Source organism: Manacus candei, unplaced genomic scaffold, assembly GCF_025592945.1.
Source record: "Manacus candei isolate 608988 ecotype Guabito, Panama unplaced genomic scaffold, ASM2559294v1 h1tg000028l, whole genome shotgun sequence".
NCBI lineage: Eukaryota > Metazoa > Chordata > Aves > Passeriformes > Pipridae > Manacus > Manacus candei.
Genome location: NW_026138076.1, coordinates 14,623,785 through 14,641,315, shown reverse-complemented (window position 1 = coordinate 14,641,315; position 17,531 = coordinate 14,623,785). Strand labels below are relative to the sequence as shown.

General features: G+C 42.5%; 1 protein-coding gene across 6 annotated transcripts in view; it reads right to left on the bottom strand.

Annotated features, from left to right (window-relative positions):
- Positions 1–13,867, bottom strand: part of FAT1 (FAT atypical cadherin 1) — a 106,359-nt gene extending 92,492 nt beyond the window's left edge. Inside the window, exons 1-2 of one of the 6 annotated variants that reach the window (XR_007905016.1) lie at positions 11,348–11,717; positions 2,264–5,552 (exon numbers count right to left, since the gene is read on the bottom strand). Coding sequence is in view for 5 of the 6 variants with exons in the window: in XM_051790764.1 (XP_051646724.1) it covers positions 2,264–5,552; positions 11,348–11,428 (3,370 nt within the window). In the remaining variant the exon portion in view is untranslated. The other 5 variants (XM_051790761.1, XM_051790762.1, XM_051790764.1 and 2 more) reach the window with 5 other exon arrangements.
- Positions 13,868–17,531: the final 3,664 nt, after the last annotated feature.

The following is a 17,531-nucleotide window of genomic DNA, read 5'->3' as shown; positions in this document are numbered from 1 at the left end:
TACAAATATCAAACACTAATATAATTTCCTACCTTTTGAACTGTAAATTTTTTTAAAAAAATTAACATGGAAAAGACAATTTGAAAGTCAACAAAAGTTCAATGCATGGAACTAGCTATTTGATGCTTCTATCATCATGATCACCTAGTCTTTCTGTAAATGTGATTGTTTTCGTTAATTTCTTATAAGCAAGGGATAAAAGGATTCCCCTCGGCTACTGAATACTTCAGTGTTGACTCAAAATAACTTCTTAAATCTAGTTTATCCATCTTTGAACTGAAAGTGTAGTATGATGCTTTTCAAAGAGAGTAGGATGAGACATAGCTCAAGGTTAAAGTCAGAAGAGGCCTACAGCAAGTTGAAAAAGTCAGCAAGTTGCTTGACAGATCTCCTCTTTCACAAATTCTTTAATGCGCTTTCTTGGCTAATTATCAGTCTGCTCCCTGTATCAATGCCAATCCATTTTGAAAAACATGACAAATACTCAGACACTGCAGTATAAAGAGTGCTTTCAGTAAAAATTTTGGTGGCTTTAAAAAAAAAAAAAGTGTCAGTACAAAATTCAAGTTACACTGTTACAACGTCGATACTCTATGTTCTTTCCTATGCTCCTTTAGATCACCATTTGATGGAAAAGACACATGTACCAAATATAAATACACACTCTTCCCCACTCCAATGTCATAAATGGAATTTGTTCACTAAGATTAAAAACTAGCAACCCAGCAGATAAAAAGCAACTTAAACTCACACCAATTCGTCAGTCAAGCAAACTAGCCTTGTGCCAAAAGAGTAGAGGCACACACGCAGACAACTAATTCTGCCATGGTAGTAGCATCACAAAAACACACATACCTGTCCACATACCCAAAAATAGGTACAAATCAGATTAGAGTAAAAATAAAAATATTTCTTTACTTTTTCATTCTCAGTACTATTGTCTATCACTTGGACAATAAATTGCCAAACTCTGACTCACTCTACAGGACAACTAGTCACTTCTAAGATACTATAACACCCAGTGAACTTGAATATACTTATGTCAAAAGAAAAGCACAATGATACACAAATTAATATTCTGCACACATACTAGATGCCTAAAAGTGAAACGACTAAGTCCTGGAAAATTTTAAATTCTCCAGTTTTAGAAAATTCATTCCACAATCTTAACTATGAGCTTTGTTAAAAGCAAAGCTAAGAGAAGCAGTGCTACATTTCAACCTCTGGAACTGGGTTTTTAGCCATACAAAAAAGAAGAAAAAGTCTTGTCAGTAACAAGTTTGTTCACCTAAATTCTGAAGAGTAAAGTGACTTCCTGAATTTGTATTACCCACATTCACAATTATGGGAAGCATACGGAACACACAGAATGGCTATTGGATGAATCCTATATGATTGCCATCTTTTATTCTCAGTTACAAGTCTTTTTTTCTGTAAGACATCAATCACATATGTCATCATTTACCTACATGTAACCTGTAGCCAAATTTTGCACCAAATTCCTCCTCAATTTATTTCAAGAATCTTAGATAACAGCACAATATCAATGTTCTATCTTTATAAAAGATATAAATGAATGGGTAGCTACATAGATGTCTAACCAAAATGTTGAAAGTCAGCACTAGAATTTTATTGAAAACGAAATTATGATTTTCTGAATACATGACACTGGAAAAATTCTTGCAGTTGCTCATCAATTTATGCATTATTACTGAATTAAACCAACAGTTCAGTCTGCTTCACTTATATGAGGTGTTTTTGAGGCTGCATCTATGCTTTCTTTGGCAGAAGCCTTTTGGTGAAGAAGGCACTGCTTACTAACTTCTAGCTGGGCACCTATAACAACTCTGAAAGATACCTAACAAAACCAGTATGCATGGCAATATCACACCCTCCGGTAAATGAAGCAAAAGATATGTCACTTAAGATTAAAAAGCAGTCATATGATCCACAAGACAATAGCGTCCGCAACGAGGCAAACCTTCATTTTATATCAATAGTATTCTTACTTTTGCTGGGTAGCATACATTTTAAGACCTAAGCGTGGCTTTAGGTAGGCTGGATGGAAATGAGGACAGTGGAAAAATCACCTATCAAATGTATAAATATAATTTCACTAAAGTAGCAGACAGAACTATACACAGTTTTGGTGACATCTTTTTGTCCTAACAAGAACACATATGTCAACTGTGACAATGCTGCTTTTCTTATCTCTTTCCTAGCATACAATTTTATTTAGCACATAAAATAACAGTCATCTTACCTTTTTCTTCATTTATTCGAAAAACTCCTAAACCAGATCCATCTCTGATGGAATATCTTATCTCCCCATCTCGTCCTGCATCTTCATCATAAGCAGATACGGTCATTACTGAGGAGCCAATAGGGGCATCTTCTTTTATAAAGCCTTTATCTGCAAATATGGAGAACTGTGGAGGGTGCAAGTTTTCATTCACATCAACTATCTCAACCTCAACGTAACAGGTAGAGGACAATGAAATGGGTTTTCCTTTGTCCTTGGCCCGCACAGTCAAATTATACAGTTGTGTCTTTTCATAATCCAGTCTTTGTACAATACGTATTGCTCCACTTAGTTTGTCAACATCAAAGGTGCCATCTCCACTGTCCAAAAGACTGTATCGTACTTGACTTGACTGGCCTAAATCAGGATCGTAGGCTTCTAGCCATGTAATAATAGTTCCCTCAGGAAGATCTTCTCGAATTTTAACGTGATAATTTGAAGGAATAAACTTAGGAGGATTGTCATTAACATCTTCTACAGACACTTTCAAAATAACTGTTGAAAATAATTGAGGTTCTTCAGTAGGTTGGTCCCTGGCCTCTATTTTCAAGAAATAGACGTGCTGTTCCTCACGATCCAGAACACCTACAACTTTCACAACTCCTGTCACAGCATTAATAGTAAACTTGTCTGTATCTGTAAGAAGAGAATATTTCACTTCTCCATTAGCCCCCAAATCTTTATCAGTAGCTTCGATTTGAATTATTTCACTGTTTAGCTCTTTGTTTTCACTTACTTCAACAAAATAACTGTCTTGAAGGAACTCCGGTGGGTTGTCATTAGCATCCAAAATTTTTATATTTAAAAGGGCCCAGGCAGACTTCTGTGGTATTCCAAGATCATAGACAGTAATATTGAGAGTATATTGATTTTTTACTTCTCGATCAAGGGGAGATAAAATTTTCAGCACTCCTCTTTCCATGTCAACAATGAAACTACTGTCTTCATTACCTCCAGAAATAACATACACTAGCTTTCCATTGAAGCCAGTATCAAGATCAGTAGCATTCATAAGTATTAAGCTGGAGCCCACAGGTTGGTCTTCTCTTATCTCAATGCTACTAGGGAGAGTACTTCTAAACTGAGGTGCATGCAGATTGACAGAGTGAGTATCAAAGAAAACATCCTCAACTTCTCCACGACTATGCAATTTATTTGCTTGTAAGAGCTTCTCTGCAAGCATTTTGGCAACACCAGTTTCTTCACATTGCAAGTTGACCGGTTTGCGGCTATTAGCTACAGTTATGTTGATATACAATGGTTTTGCAAAGTTCTCTCCATCTGTAGCTGTAATTTTCAAACTGTAAAAAGACATTTTAGCACCTATGCCATCTATTAGTGACTGTTTGAGTGAAAGTACTCCAGAATTTGGATTTAGGCTAAATATATCCAGTTCATTTCCAGATTCAATTTGGTATCTCACCAACTGGAGCTCATCAGCATCAATAGCAGATACAGTTGTTATTTGTTCTCCAACACCAAGATCCCTGGGGATTACTCCCTCACAATTTATTTTCTCAAAGAGAGGTATATTGTCATTCAAGTTATTTAAAATAATAGTAACAGGAACTTCAACTTCTCGACGATATGGTATACCCCAGTCGGAAGCTCGAATCCTTAAACTGTAAACCCTTGGCATCAATTCATAATCCAAGTCTTCCGAAGTACTAATAATCCCGCTGAAATGGTTAATCACAAATGGCAACGGATTTAGGTTTGCAATGCTATAGGTCACATAACCATTTTCCCCCTCATCAGGGTCTTTTGCACTTACTCTCATGACACTTGTACCTATTGGTACATTTTCATCAAAGGAGGCTTTATAGGATGTCTGAGTAAATTCGGGAGGATTGCTATTCATGCCTAGTACCTTAATCAATACTTTTGCAGAAGCTCTTCTGTCACTTGTCACAACTTCAAGTTCAAAATGGGATGCATATTGTGCTTTTATGGGTTCTAAAGTGGTAATGAGACCAGTGTGAGTGTTTAAATTGAATTTTACTTTTCCCAGTGTGTTTTTAAACACATATCTTAAGTGTGGGTAACTAGGCACAGCTTTCACCATTATCACAGGTGTGTTTGGAGGGGCAAATTCACTTATTTCAGCTCTATATATCTCTTTTTCAAATCTGACAGGACCAGACTTAAATTGTGGTGATGTCACATGAACAACTTTTACAGAAGAAAACTGTGGGGGATTCCCTTTATCTTTAGCTTGAAGGGTAAGGTTATATCCAAAAGGGTGACTCTCCCAGTCAATGTGACCAATGGCTTTTATTTTGTATTCTTTACCTCCTGGAACAGACCTCACTGTTCTGAACTGTTGGAGTGCATCTCCTGCAACAATATTTAATGATGCTATTTCCCCATTTGAGCCCTGATCATTGTCCTCTACAGTTACAATTGCATACGTTGGATCTTTGTCCGATTCTGATGGAGTCAGTGTAACAGCTGTAATAACAGGGGCGTATTCGTTTGCTTGCTCCACATGAACAGTTAGCTTTGCCATACTGCTTATGCCACTGCTACCATACAGCTTCAGCCCACGGTCCACTGCAAGAATTTCCATCTCATAGCGCTTAGTGTCCGAGTAGTCAAGTCTACCAGTTAGAACTACCACTCCACTAGTTGGATGTATAGCAAACACATCTGTTCTTTCTTTAAAGCTATAGTAGAACTCTCCATTCGTTCCTATATCTGCATCTGTTGCACTGACTCTTGCGATGCTGGTCCTTATTGCTGTGTTTTCAGGCAACGAAACACTGTAAGACGTTGGAGAAAACAAAGGCCGCAAGTCATTTGTATCCAGTACCTGTATCCTGACCTTCGTGCGCGTTTCAGCATTTGTATTTTTTTCAACTGCTTTAACAGTCAGCATATAATGGTCTCTCACCTCTCTGTTAAGGATACCTGTGTTTCCTCCCTTGGTCCGTATTCTCAAAAAACAAAAGTTTCCAAGAACATATTCTTCAGCTTTGAACAAGTTCTCATTGTCACCAGAAATAATTTTGTATCTTAGGTCCCATAATGGATTTGTAATGTAAATGCCCATTTTTACTGGATGCCCAACATAAGTCTTGGCTGCAGAATTCTCATACACAGTGGCATTATACTCTACTTGGGTAAATTGCATTGGTGAAGCATGATGCGGCCTTTGATTTCCTTCACAGTTTTCAAAATGCTGCACCAGCAGCATCAGCAGCAACAGCATAGTCAAGTATCTTCCCATGGCAGCAATTAAAAAGAAACCCTGAAACAAGAAAGAGATGTGGTAAGACTTATGACTGTTCAAATATTTATCAAATAAATGATGCTTAGTTCAGAATTCATGCTTGAAAGAAAACTAGAAGCTACACATCTAGATAATATACAGAAAGTTTCAAAATTATTTACAGTAATAGAAATGCAGATAAATTAAAACTCCTAAAAAAATATCAAGAATCCATGAGATCAAAAGTCTAACATAACACAAGGGTTAAGAGTTAAGTTCAAATAAACAATTCCACGAAGTAACATGCTAGAAATACGCCAGTGCAGTCAGCTATAAGCGAGCAAACTAGATATGAACTAATCTGGAGTGGAGAACATTCACTCTGGTTCTCTACTTCCTACATGACATTGACTTCTAATAGAAAATTCTCCTCCCTCCTTTCACTTAGACTGTAAAATTGCTGATGTCCAACTATGTGGAAGTAAACTGCAAAAGTTGGCTTGAAATTACCATGAATTCTTTACGATATCCTATGTGCACCTGTTCCAAGAATTATAAAAATTGTAAACAGAGAATAATTCTATATTGTATTCCCTCCAGCTCTGAGCACCCTTGTAAGACCGGTGTCTATAATTGAAAAAAAAATTTTATCAAGCACCACAAAGTTGCAAAGCCGATAAAGAATGAGACATATTCCTTTATCTTCCTCTGTTCAGAACAGATCTGAAACAAATTAGTATCAAGAGCTATGAGAACAGGAAACTATCAAAATAACTAGAGGAACATTTAAATCATGTTTCTCCAACACACCCCGGAAATGACAGGGAAAGAGCCTAGAACAGCAAGACAGACTGGGAGGCATACCCTCATTGGCTTTCCCTTTTGACAAAGTCAGTGTAACACTTCCACTACCTAAATCCAGGCAAGATTGCCGCAGGAAGAAAGGCAGAAGCCTCAGGAACAAAACATCTGGAACCACTTTTCTCATCTTAGTCAAGAGGCGTTTGGATGATACTCTCAGGCACATGGTGTGACTTCTGGGGATGGTCCTATGTGGGGCCAGAAGTCAGGCTTGATGATCTTTGTGGGTCCCTTCCAACTCAGCATATTCTGTGATTCACTCCCCAAAGTCTCTCAAGATAACAAATCAGTAAGCCCTCAATAAGCCCAAGCTTTCAACAAGATCCTAGGGGCAAAATTTCTTTCCAGCAAATAGAAAGCAATCTAACATTGGCTTGACTACTTTGATTAAGTAGTACAAATTCATTTTTTTCACCTTTCCCTATTTATCCTAAATATTTTTCCCTTATCTCTCTTTTTACATTTTCTTCCCTGGCCAGTCTGCTATACAAATCATACTAATTACTCACTTTACCCTTTCTTTCTTTGTTCCTGACATTTCCTTCCCCCACACTTTAGCCCTTGTTTGCCCTTACTCTATTCTTTGCCTGTCAACCTCTCCTCAGTGCCTATCCTCACACTAATTCTGTTCATCTCAGCTAAAATAGTATCACATTATGTTGTTTCCTTCCTCCACTCACATTTTCTCTTAGAGGAATTTCTCCTTTCCCTACTTCCTACCTACTCAGGTAGATACATGAAAGATCACATTGGCTGACATTCTTTGGACTGCTTCCGCCCACTAGAAAACATTAAAGCAAATTAATCTACTTATGTCAACCATTCACTCCAAAACCTCAGAAGAAGGAATTCAGTCACAGCCATTACTAAGTAAATGATTTTGAGAACAATTTAAGACTCAGATCCACACAAACTATAGAAAGTATTGGAGAGGAGTAATGAAAAGGAGGATCCTTTTGGAAAGAGAAAAAAAAAAGTGTCTGTTTTCCAAATCTAGCAATGAAGTCACAGGATTTAATCTATAAATATAGAAAACAATAAAAGCGAATAAGCAAATAATAAAAAGCATAAAAGCTTTTAAAAGCAAGTCACTAGTTGGAACCAATATTTACAAGGTCTTAACACTAGATGAAGGAAAGGTTTAGAGGGCAAATGAGCGTGAGGTTGGAACAATAACCACTTCAATGGGTTAACAATATTATTCCTCCCCTATCTACTTTTCTTCCCAGGCTATGATATGTCCTGGGAATACAGAGACACTTGGTTCTCCAGGGCTTCATCCCCTAACATACTGCCAAGTTAACAAATATTTGCTTAAAACCAAAATAACCCCAAACAAAACAAACAAACTCTCATACACAAACTCTGAGTAATTTAAGCTGTCTTTAGACTAGGCTAAAAGTCTAACTGGCCATGTTAAGAAATTATTACATCATTTTTAAGCAATAAACAAAACCAGGTTTTCTTCCTCCATCTTGCTGGAATTTTTGAAGTTGTCTATTATCAAAGTCTACTCAATGATCAGCCCTTATGCTGATCTGATCAGATCTTTCCCTCTTTTCTACACTAGCACTTATTATTATCACTACTACTACTACAACTAATAATTATAATGAGTTATGCTGAAGTCCAAAACCCCTTTCTTTCTGATGTTATGGCACCTGCTAAGTCATTGCCTATACTTATGTTTGGCAACAGGCTGTCTGAAGTGGTATATTTATTATGTGAAACATTGTATCCATTTGTACCTTTTATCATCTGCTCCTCACATCTCAGGCACATTAGACACAGGTGTACCATACGAAGATGCATTAAGACTTCTTTAAGGTATCCAAACTTTTCATTAATATTCAAAGTGTAGGTTTTACTATGATTGTAAATATTTTTTTGTGCAATAATACCTTGAGCACTTTTTGCTGCTCTTCTGTAACAGCTTCAAGTGGAGTCTGCTCAGAACTGGCAACATGCAGTTTATTACAAACAATGACGCAACAACCAGTAAGAGAATCCATTCCTCAGCAGCAACTCCCAAGACTTGCTGAATCACAATCAATGCTTAAAAGCATCTCTCAACTGAACAGTTAACCATGGTAGGTAAAAACAACTTAGTCATTTATGTGACACTGTTTCCATTTTGTCATAATTTACAAAGCTACTAGAAACTAAACAATGTTGATCTAGGATTACCCAAAAGTCAACATGATATAGTCTTGGTAAACATCTAAAGTATTAAACAATGCCAGTTGTAAGGACAGCTAACTACTAGAAGAAAGTTTGAAAGTGTTAAGATAAAGTGATAATGTGTTAGATATAAACTCAGATTGCTCATTACAGGGTGCCAGAATGACTGAATTTCAGAAACATTTTAGTCAAAGGCTACACTTTAAACTCCTAAATTTGGAGTATGACCAGTTTAGGATTTTCTGATTCCATTTTCAACACAAAAGGTAACCGTTTGCTTAACAAAACATCATAGCTCTAAGTTATACAAAGTGCACACTATTATTCTGAAAACCTACTTTCAGACAAACTTTGATTTCCTATTTGGAAATTATTATTCAGCTATTTTTATGTATATACATATGTAGGTCATTTTTATTTATATGCATATTTGACACTGGGATACATAAGACAGTTTTAATACTTCGTTACAACGTTAACATAATTATTAACAAATCAAAACATTAACATATTTGTACCTAGGAAAAAATACTAATACAGCTTACAAGTACAACATATCTTCACATTAAAGGGATAAGAATAAATATAATCTTGGGCCTAGCAGAGCTCCAACTGATAACTTACAAATTAAGATGACTGGATAAGATAGCAGTCATCTAAAAGACTGCTTATCCTAGCAAGAACATTACAGTATCTAGACTTAAAAGTTTATAGTTTGAGATTTGAAAGTTTTAGGCATAAAATACAGAATTTAGTAAACAGCAATTTCAATGCCAAGCAAGCAAAAAAAAAAGACCAAACCAAGCTTCTCTTCTACATAATGTGTCAAGTGGGGCATACATTGAGAGATTTATTCCCCAGCAATTAAACAAAAGTAGAAAAAGAACCTAAATCAGACCACACACCCCAATGAGTCTTAGTCCCTTTGCTATCATTTTTCTACATGCAAGATTACTAGTTCAGTCCAGAAGAACCTACTGTAAGACTAAGCTACGTAATTTTCATTATAAGAATGAGACTCTGTGAGTATGGCCTATTACACCACTCTAGGGACACTCGAGGACATTCTGAGGACTAAAAGAGGTTCTTTAGTGCTGTTTCCACTGCACTTATTTACTGAAATCTTTTAGTAACTTTTAACAAATGTAGTGGGGGTTTCACCCCATACATGCATTAGCTTCTTTGATTTGTAAAGTTATTGACACTGTCTACACTAAGCAAAACATCAACTATTTACTTTAACAGTCATTTTTAATCGGCATACCCAACTAATGCCATTTGACAGAAATGCATTATGAAAAGTTATTTTGGCAGTAACTAAACCATCATGACAGGATTCCTGCCGTAGCAGTCTATAAGAGATCGGGTGACTCTGTGAGCTGCACTAACTGTGGTTACACTACTTTTTTAATTGTTTAAAAGCTATTCTTTATGTAGTCTGACCAAAAAAAAAAAAAAAGACAAATCACCAGGTTTAGCTGTTTCAACATGATTAACTTTCCAATCAAAAGAATCAACAGTGTATTTTGCATTTCTGAGAGGGAGGGTGTCTGTCTGTTTTGGTATTCAGAAAATTAACACATGATGAGAGTGTATGGTAACATTACTTTAGCAAAGCTGGTAAGTAATTCAAAAAATGTACATTGTCGCAGAGATTAACATAACAATTTCAACTTGTGACTGAAGTCCAGTAAGTTTTATGTTTGTATTCCCCACATTGTGAGTTAATCTCACAAGATACTTTGATTTATGCTTTCCAGATCTTTGTTGTTAAAAGGAAAATGCAGCAGCTGTATTCAGACAGCAGGTAAAGATTCTGAAACCAGAATGAAACAAAGATTCACACAGAGAATTTCGACTATTTATCTGTAGTCAGTTACTTAGTAGTGCATCTAATACTGAACTCACTAGCTATGCAAGGAAAAGCAGACCTCCAATCTCTGTGAATGAGAGTTTGATCGAAATTTAGCATGACACCTTAAAATTTGTGATGACAAAAATAGTTTTACTGATCTTGAATTCATTTTTAAACTTAAAAAAATTAATCTAAATCTAAAATTAATCTAAATCTTTGAGAGTTTAAAGGCATTTACACTTGTTTACTTGCACTGACAGCAGGGTTAACTTAGCCATATAAAGTTCTTTAGCATGCCGAGTTAAAAAAACCGACTATCCTACCACTGGTGTGACTACTAAAGTTCACCTTCCAGTCTCCTAAAAGCAAGATTTTCGGATTTCACACAGAACAAATCAAAAACTTAAAAATTAAATAGTTTACAGCGTTAAAGTAAGGTATTTTACTCACTATATAGCTGAGTATTTCCGCATGGTTAGAAAAGCAAACGGGAAATACACAGCATTCTTTTCTTTTACAAAGAGACAGCAGAAGTGGTAAAATAGTAAAGGTATATTTCCTATGCAACTGCTTAGAACAACTTGTATGCAAGTATTTAAACTGTAGGAAAAGCTGCTGCTAGAAGGCAGCACTTTTTTTAACTCATTAATGCGTTTCCAAAAAAAAAACTTTACAACAGGGGGATACTACCAGCAGTAAGGCACGGCGTCACTTATTGACACAAGAGACTAAAAAGCGCATCTTTCAAACATAGCTTTGTTCTGTTTCAACTGCCCTAAAGAGGAAGAAAAGTAGCAGAAGCCGAATGAAGGGTCGAGCCAGGACCTCCCGGGGAGCCGCTGCCAAACGCCGCGTCCCAGCGGGCGCTGCCCTTTACCTTTCGGAGAATTCCGGCGAGGAACGCGGTGTGGAAGTGTGAACAAAGGAAGAAACTCACCCCAAGGTACTTCTCGCCCGCCGCGAACCGCCCCTGCCGGCTCAGCCGGGTATGAAGTTTGCAATGGCCCATCAGACGCATTCGCAGACACCTTGCCTCAGGGGAAAGCACCGTTTTCCTCTGCCCAACTTAAGCGCAACCTGCCCGCTACACTCCTGCTGGCTCTCAGAGGAGCGTGGCCCCGCTCCAGCCCGGCCGGCCGCCGCCAGCCGCGGGGGGCAACGAGGCGGCGGCGCCCACGACCCCCGGCGGCCACCCCGGCCCGGCGGGGGCAGGGGGAGGGGGCCGGCGCCGCTCCGCAGCCGCCTCCAGCCGGCCCCGCAGCACGGGGCGGCCGCTCGCACAGCACCTCCGGGCGGCCCCGCTGCCGTCCCGCCCTCGCCTCCGAGCCGCAACTTCCCGAAGGGTCCGTGCCGCACGGTCGGCCCCTCTCCGCGCCAGCGCTGCCCGCCCGTCCTTCCCCACGGCCAAAACTTCTCCCAACTTTCCCAGCGCCTCACCTCTCCGCGGCTCGCTGCCTGCGGGGCGGGGGCGCGGACCGGGGCCAGCCCCGCACGGTGCCCGCCGCGCCACTCCCCCCGTCCTTCGCCGGCCACCAGCGCCCCGCCGGTGCCTCCCCGCCCCCAGCGGGCCGCGGCGCCCCCCGCCGCCAGATTCCTCCGCGGCGCTGGACGGCCGCCTCTCCGGAACTCGTTTCTGCGGCGCTCCGCGACAGCAGCCTCCGCACCCCGGCCAGACCCCGCCGTGGACGGACCAAACGCGAAGGAGAGCGGGGGAAGGGCGAACCACAGCCCAAGCTGTTCCTCCTGGTGGCCCGGGGTTGGGGGGAACTCCTAAACCTCAGCTGCGCTCGCCTCGCTTCAGCCCGACGGGGCGGCAGGGAGGCGGGTGCCGGTCCAGGGACGCAGGCGGCTTCGTGGGGGGCGAAATCTTCCCCTGGAGAGGCTACTCAGAAACTTCGGAAAGCTGCTGCCGGGGATGTCTTACGGGGATGGCGAGGGAGGCCGTCAGAGCCCGCGGGACACGCTGTCCTCTGCCGTCCGAGGAGCAGCGAGTGCCCGGGACAGTCCCGCGGTCCCCGCCCGCACCGATGGCAGCAAGGAGCGCCCAGCAGCGACCGCAACGCCTCGGCGGCCGCTCCCCTTCCCTCAAGCAGTCGGGCTGCCGCCCCCGGGGTGCGCCGGCGGGTTTGGACTCACGCCTCACCGCCTCGGACCCTGGGGCCGGGCTGGGCGAGCCGCCGCTAAAGGGCTGGGCGGAGGGAAGGAGGTCTCTCAGCAGAAGCCAAAAGCGAGTGGCGGCACCCCGGCACCGCTATAAAGAGCGGCGCCCTGCTCTGGCGTCGGGAAAAACAGCGGCGAGGAGAGCGAGTGCGGGGCCGGTACAGCTGGGGGAGCGCGGCGGCGACTGCTCCCCGGCCCGCGGAGGGGGTACAGGCTACCTCAGGCGGAAAAGTGCCCTGCCGGAGTCATGCTGAAGGGATGTCTGTCAACCTGCCAGCCCCGCGTTAAAGATTAATACCGAAACAGTCCTCGAAGGATTCCCCGCTCATTAATAAGTGATCACACTTAATAATGATCAAACGTTTGCCTGGGAAATCCCGTCCCAACGGGCTCACGGCGAATTCGGGTTGCAGACAGGTGACGCCGGCGGGGGCGCATTTGCCGCGCATTAGCCCCGCCACGTCTTTTACTAGCCACATAAATAAATACAACCAGCGGCGCAAGGGGCCCCTCTGCAGCCACAGCCTCACTCTCCCGGGGCTGCAGGTCAGAGGGAACCGACCCCGTCGGAAAGCGCGGGCTCTCAGGGTCACTAGCCCGCAACCGTAGCTCCCCCGTAGCTCCCGGCGGCGGTGGCAGCCCCCGGCCCGGCTACGGGGCAGCGGCCGCCCGGCGGCGGCGGCAGCGCAGTTCTGCGACGGGCGGGCAGGGGGCGCCGCGTCACAGCGCTCGGGCGGCCGGGCACGGCGCGGCTCCCGGTCCCGGATCTCAGACGCGGCAGCCGGCTCCGGCTCCGCCGAACGGAGCAGAGCAGAGCCGAGCCCGTAGCCCCGCGGCGATGAGCCCTGTTCCGGCTGCAGGGCTTCGGGTCCGGAAACCTGAGCGTCGCTCTCCCCGTGAAGGGCGGTATAGCTCGGGGTGCTCTCAGCTCCAGGTACACGTAGCTTTGAATACAGTCGGTATGTGGGTATATATACATATTGATATATACATAAACATACACACTCTATACAGTTACGAACTACAGGTTGAATCGAAGAACACGACTGTTTTCCGTAACGCAACGAAATAGAGCACCAGAACTCTCACGGGAATCATCCCTCTCAGCACCCTGCTGATAATAAACTCATTAAACAAAGAACTCACCAGACCAGCTGGACTCGGCACTCTTCTCACAAAGTCTGCTCCAGCTCAGTTCATCTCTGCACTCTTCCTCCCCCCTTTTCCTTTTTGTCCTTTGGAGACGTCGCGAGCCCCCGATGCCCACACGCCTCTAGAGCGTGAGCCCCGCGGCGGCCCTGGCGCTCAGCGCGGCCCCGGCGCGCAGCCAGCGCGGCGCCCGGCCCCACCGCCACAGCGCGGCATGTCGGCTCCGACCCATCCGCCTCTCCAAACTTCCAGGCTGGGAAGGAAAAATAAACGGGGAGAAGGAAAAGAAGAAGAAAAATAAAAATAAAAAAACCCCTCACACACAAAAAGGGGAAGAAACAAAGAAGGCGAAAGGGAGGGAGAGATCCAACTTTCTTAAGACATGTCCAGGCAAAGAACGGGCAGAGTTGAGGAGTTGCAGCAGCGGAGAGAGAGTGGGGACGCTGCACCGGATCGCCGATTCCTTCCCTCCCTCTTTCCTTCCCCCGCCTCCCTCCCTCCTTCTCTCTTTCCCTCCCTCCCCCTCTCTCTCTCCATCTTCTCTCGCACTCTGTCTGTCCCCCTAGGACCCTGCTCGCAGCAGCACCACCTCCTCCCTCCCTTGGCTGCTGCAGTCGAGCGCGGCGGCGAGAGCAGCGCGCACCTCTCCGCGCCGCCACGGCTTCGCATCGCACCGGGGCCACGGCCGCCAGCCCGCAGGCGAGGAGCCCGGCACAGCCCCGCCGCCCCAGCCCCGCTCCGCGCCGAGCCGACTCTCCCCTGCCGCGGGCGCTTGGAGGCCCCGCTGGCTCCGCCGCCGCAAGGCCGCTCGGCTCGGCGGGACGGCGCTTCCCCGCCGCCCGCAGGGCTGCGGGCGCCCCACGGCAGCGCCTCTCGGCTCCTGGGCGGCAGGGCACAACCGCTGGGAGAACCGGGTGGCTCCAAGGGGGCTGAGCACGGGAATCTTTCACTCTCTCTCGGCTACGTTAAGACTAGAATAGTTTTCCCTTCCTCTCCTCTCCTTTTTGTGTTCTTTTCACTTTTTCTCTTTCCTTTTTTTTTTTCCATGTTTTCTTTTTCTTTTTTTTTTTCCTTCATTTTCTTCTTCCTCTTATTTTTCTTTTTCTTTGCTTTCTTCTTTTCTTCGGGGGAGGTGTATTTTTCAGAGCACAGCCAAAAAAAACCCCAAAAAACCCACCCAACAAAAATGGCAGTTCCTTCTCAAAAATAGTAAACCATAACCAACCAAGACATACTTATAATGTGGTTCTCCCTCATTCAAAGTAAGCCGCAACCAATCATTCCTGCTTAACAAAGTCCAGGAGATGTGGCACTGCTAAGTAGCAGGGATCAGCTGAAAGCAGGGGCCTGAGTAGGTCCTGAATGGTGAGGTTTATAAAATTTTGGGAAAACTACAGAAAAAAGTTATTTGCCTGAGAGAGATAGTGTAACAGTAAATTTTTAAAGCACTCTGAGATTCTCAGAAGGTAAAATATTCTTTTACTAAACAATTTATCTCTAAGGAAGTTAAAGTCATGGCCTTCCTCCGAAAGTCAAATCGACTTCTGAAGACATTGGATCATTATTTCCTGTAAGATACACCACTAAAATCTATCAGCCACATGAGCGTGCAGCGTTCTATGTTAGGAAGAGCAAATAAAACATTTCAGTATATAAATCCTAAGTACATTTCCAAATAGTGCATACAGGCCATTTCAGCCTGAGAATGTTCACTTTGAACAAACCTGTCTGGAAAGTTTAATGTCAGAATTCTCTGACCTTATGGATTTCCACAACAGACACAGCTGATTGATTTAGTTAGCATCTCATCTTCTTTCTGAACCCCAAATAGAATTATACTGAGTCCTTATCCAAGTGCCACTGGGCCAAATGAACTTTCCTTCTGTGAAAAATGCTTCAAAGTGAGCTGCATAAAGTAAATTGCATTAAAAACAGCATTCCTGGATAGGGCTCAAAAGGGGAACACTTTAAGGGCATTATAGTTAAGGGCTAGAAACAAAATAAACTACACTTCTGCTTTGTACAGTTGCAAATATTTGATATTTTTGAAGTACGAAATTTCCTACCTTTCAGATTCATGACCATATTGTGGTTGATTGCTGGGTTTAGTAACAAAAGGTAAGGGCAGCAGGTTGCTTAAACTTTTGTCTAAACTTTAATTTTTAATGCCTGGAGAAATGTAGTGCTAGTTAATTGCAATAACCTCTTTTAAGTTGGACAGGAACATCTCTCAAAAGTATCTGGTAAAGATAACAAAAATAGAGGGTTCTGATTTGGATCTCCTGCTACACCCATGCTATACGGACAGTAAGTACTTTAGATGAAGAATAAAGGGATATGCCATCACTCTCCAACAGTGGGTAATGGTGATTAGCACTTCAGATAAAGTGTTGGAGCCAAAAGTTCCAGCCAAGTGTATCCATAAGTCTTCTCAATATGTATAGGTTTACCTTCTAAAAAAGGTTTCTGACATCACAAATAATATTGACAGAGTCATTCTGATAGTAACTGAACATTCCATTTTTGTTCCGTATTTTCTCTGACCTTTAATTTTTTTCTTTGAAATAATGTCAATAAAGCTGTTATAATCATTGTTTACTTTCACATTTAAAGATTAATCTCCCAAGGGTATTTTTGATATGTTATCCTAAAGAAAATTCATATATTCTTTTACTATACAGGAAAGGTACAAAGGAGAATACTTGTAATCACACTTGAGTGTCTAAGGCACCATCCACATCTCTGAAAATCTTCCAGTCTTATAACCATTGTAGCAAAATATGTTTAGTTCTCCCTATCATCTATTGACATATCTCTGTCCTTATCAAACTACCTAAGATGAAACAAGTTTTAGCTCAGCTGTCAATACCAAAAAAAAAAAAAATTATCTGGATTAGACAGTTTTCTTTTAAGAGAAGCATGGGTCCTTCAACTTTGGAATTATTTCCCAGAAATTGAAATGGAAATTATATTTCCACAAAATCATTATGGCACTAACACTCTTCTCACTAATCTACCTCCAAAGCTATCATCATAGATTTCCATACTTGTTTGCTATATATTTAACAAACAGGAGCTGATAGTTAACTGGTTAAGATCGGAAGTAAATACCAAAGTCAAGTGTCCTCCAGAGATATTTTCCTGCTCCCAGCCCTAGGTATGCACTTGGGGAATGATATCTCAAGTACTTTGGACAGATTTCTCAGCTCCCATTTAGTAAAAGAGAGGGTAATTTCAAATTGTTGTGACTTAGCTACATAAAACTTTAAAGATCAAAACCAGCCCTTTGAATTGCACTGGCTCAGAAATGGCAAAGGCGAGGATAATTATGGCTTGGTGTCTATGAGGGTAAACCAGTCGCAATTGCTACACCAAGTGCAGCTTCAAAAAAAGCACTTTTGAACACAATAGCAGCCTGTGACTCAGGCAATCAAGGGCCTATAAACATTGAGCCTCTGTGGCAGAGGGCAAATACATCTTCTCAGTAATGGGGTCAGATACAATTTCAAGAGAGTTCTCCGTCAGTTAAATATGAACTGATTTGACATTGGTTTTACAGTAAGAAATAAATTCTCTACAGTACAAAAAGCTAGCACAAAACCTGTACTCTATTTGAATCATATTTACACAGAGAAAAGGAGGCTGCTTAGTAGCAGCTCTGCTCTGGTCATCCTCCTTTTCTTTATCTGGTCTTAGGAAGAACTCCCCAGCACCTCAATTAGTTGTAGCCTTTGGAAGGGAAAACAAAACAGTGCAACTCCTCAAAACTTGGTAATCATCCTGTCCCTGTCCTGCAGTCAGGTGTGTATATT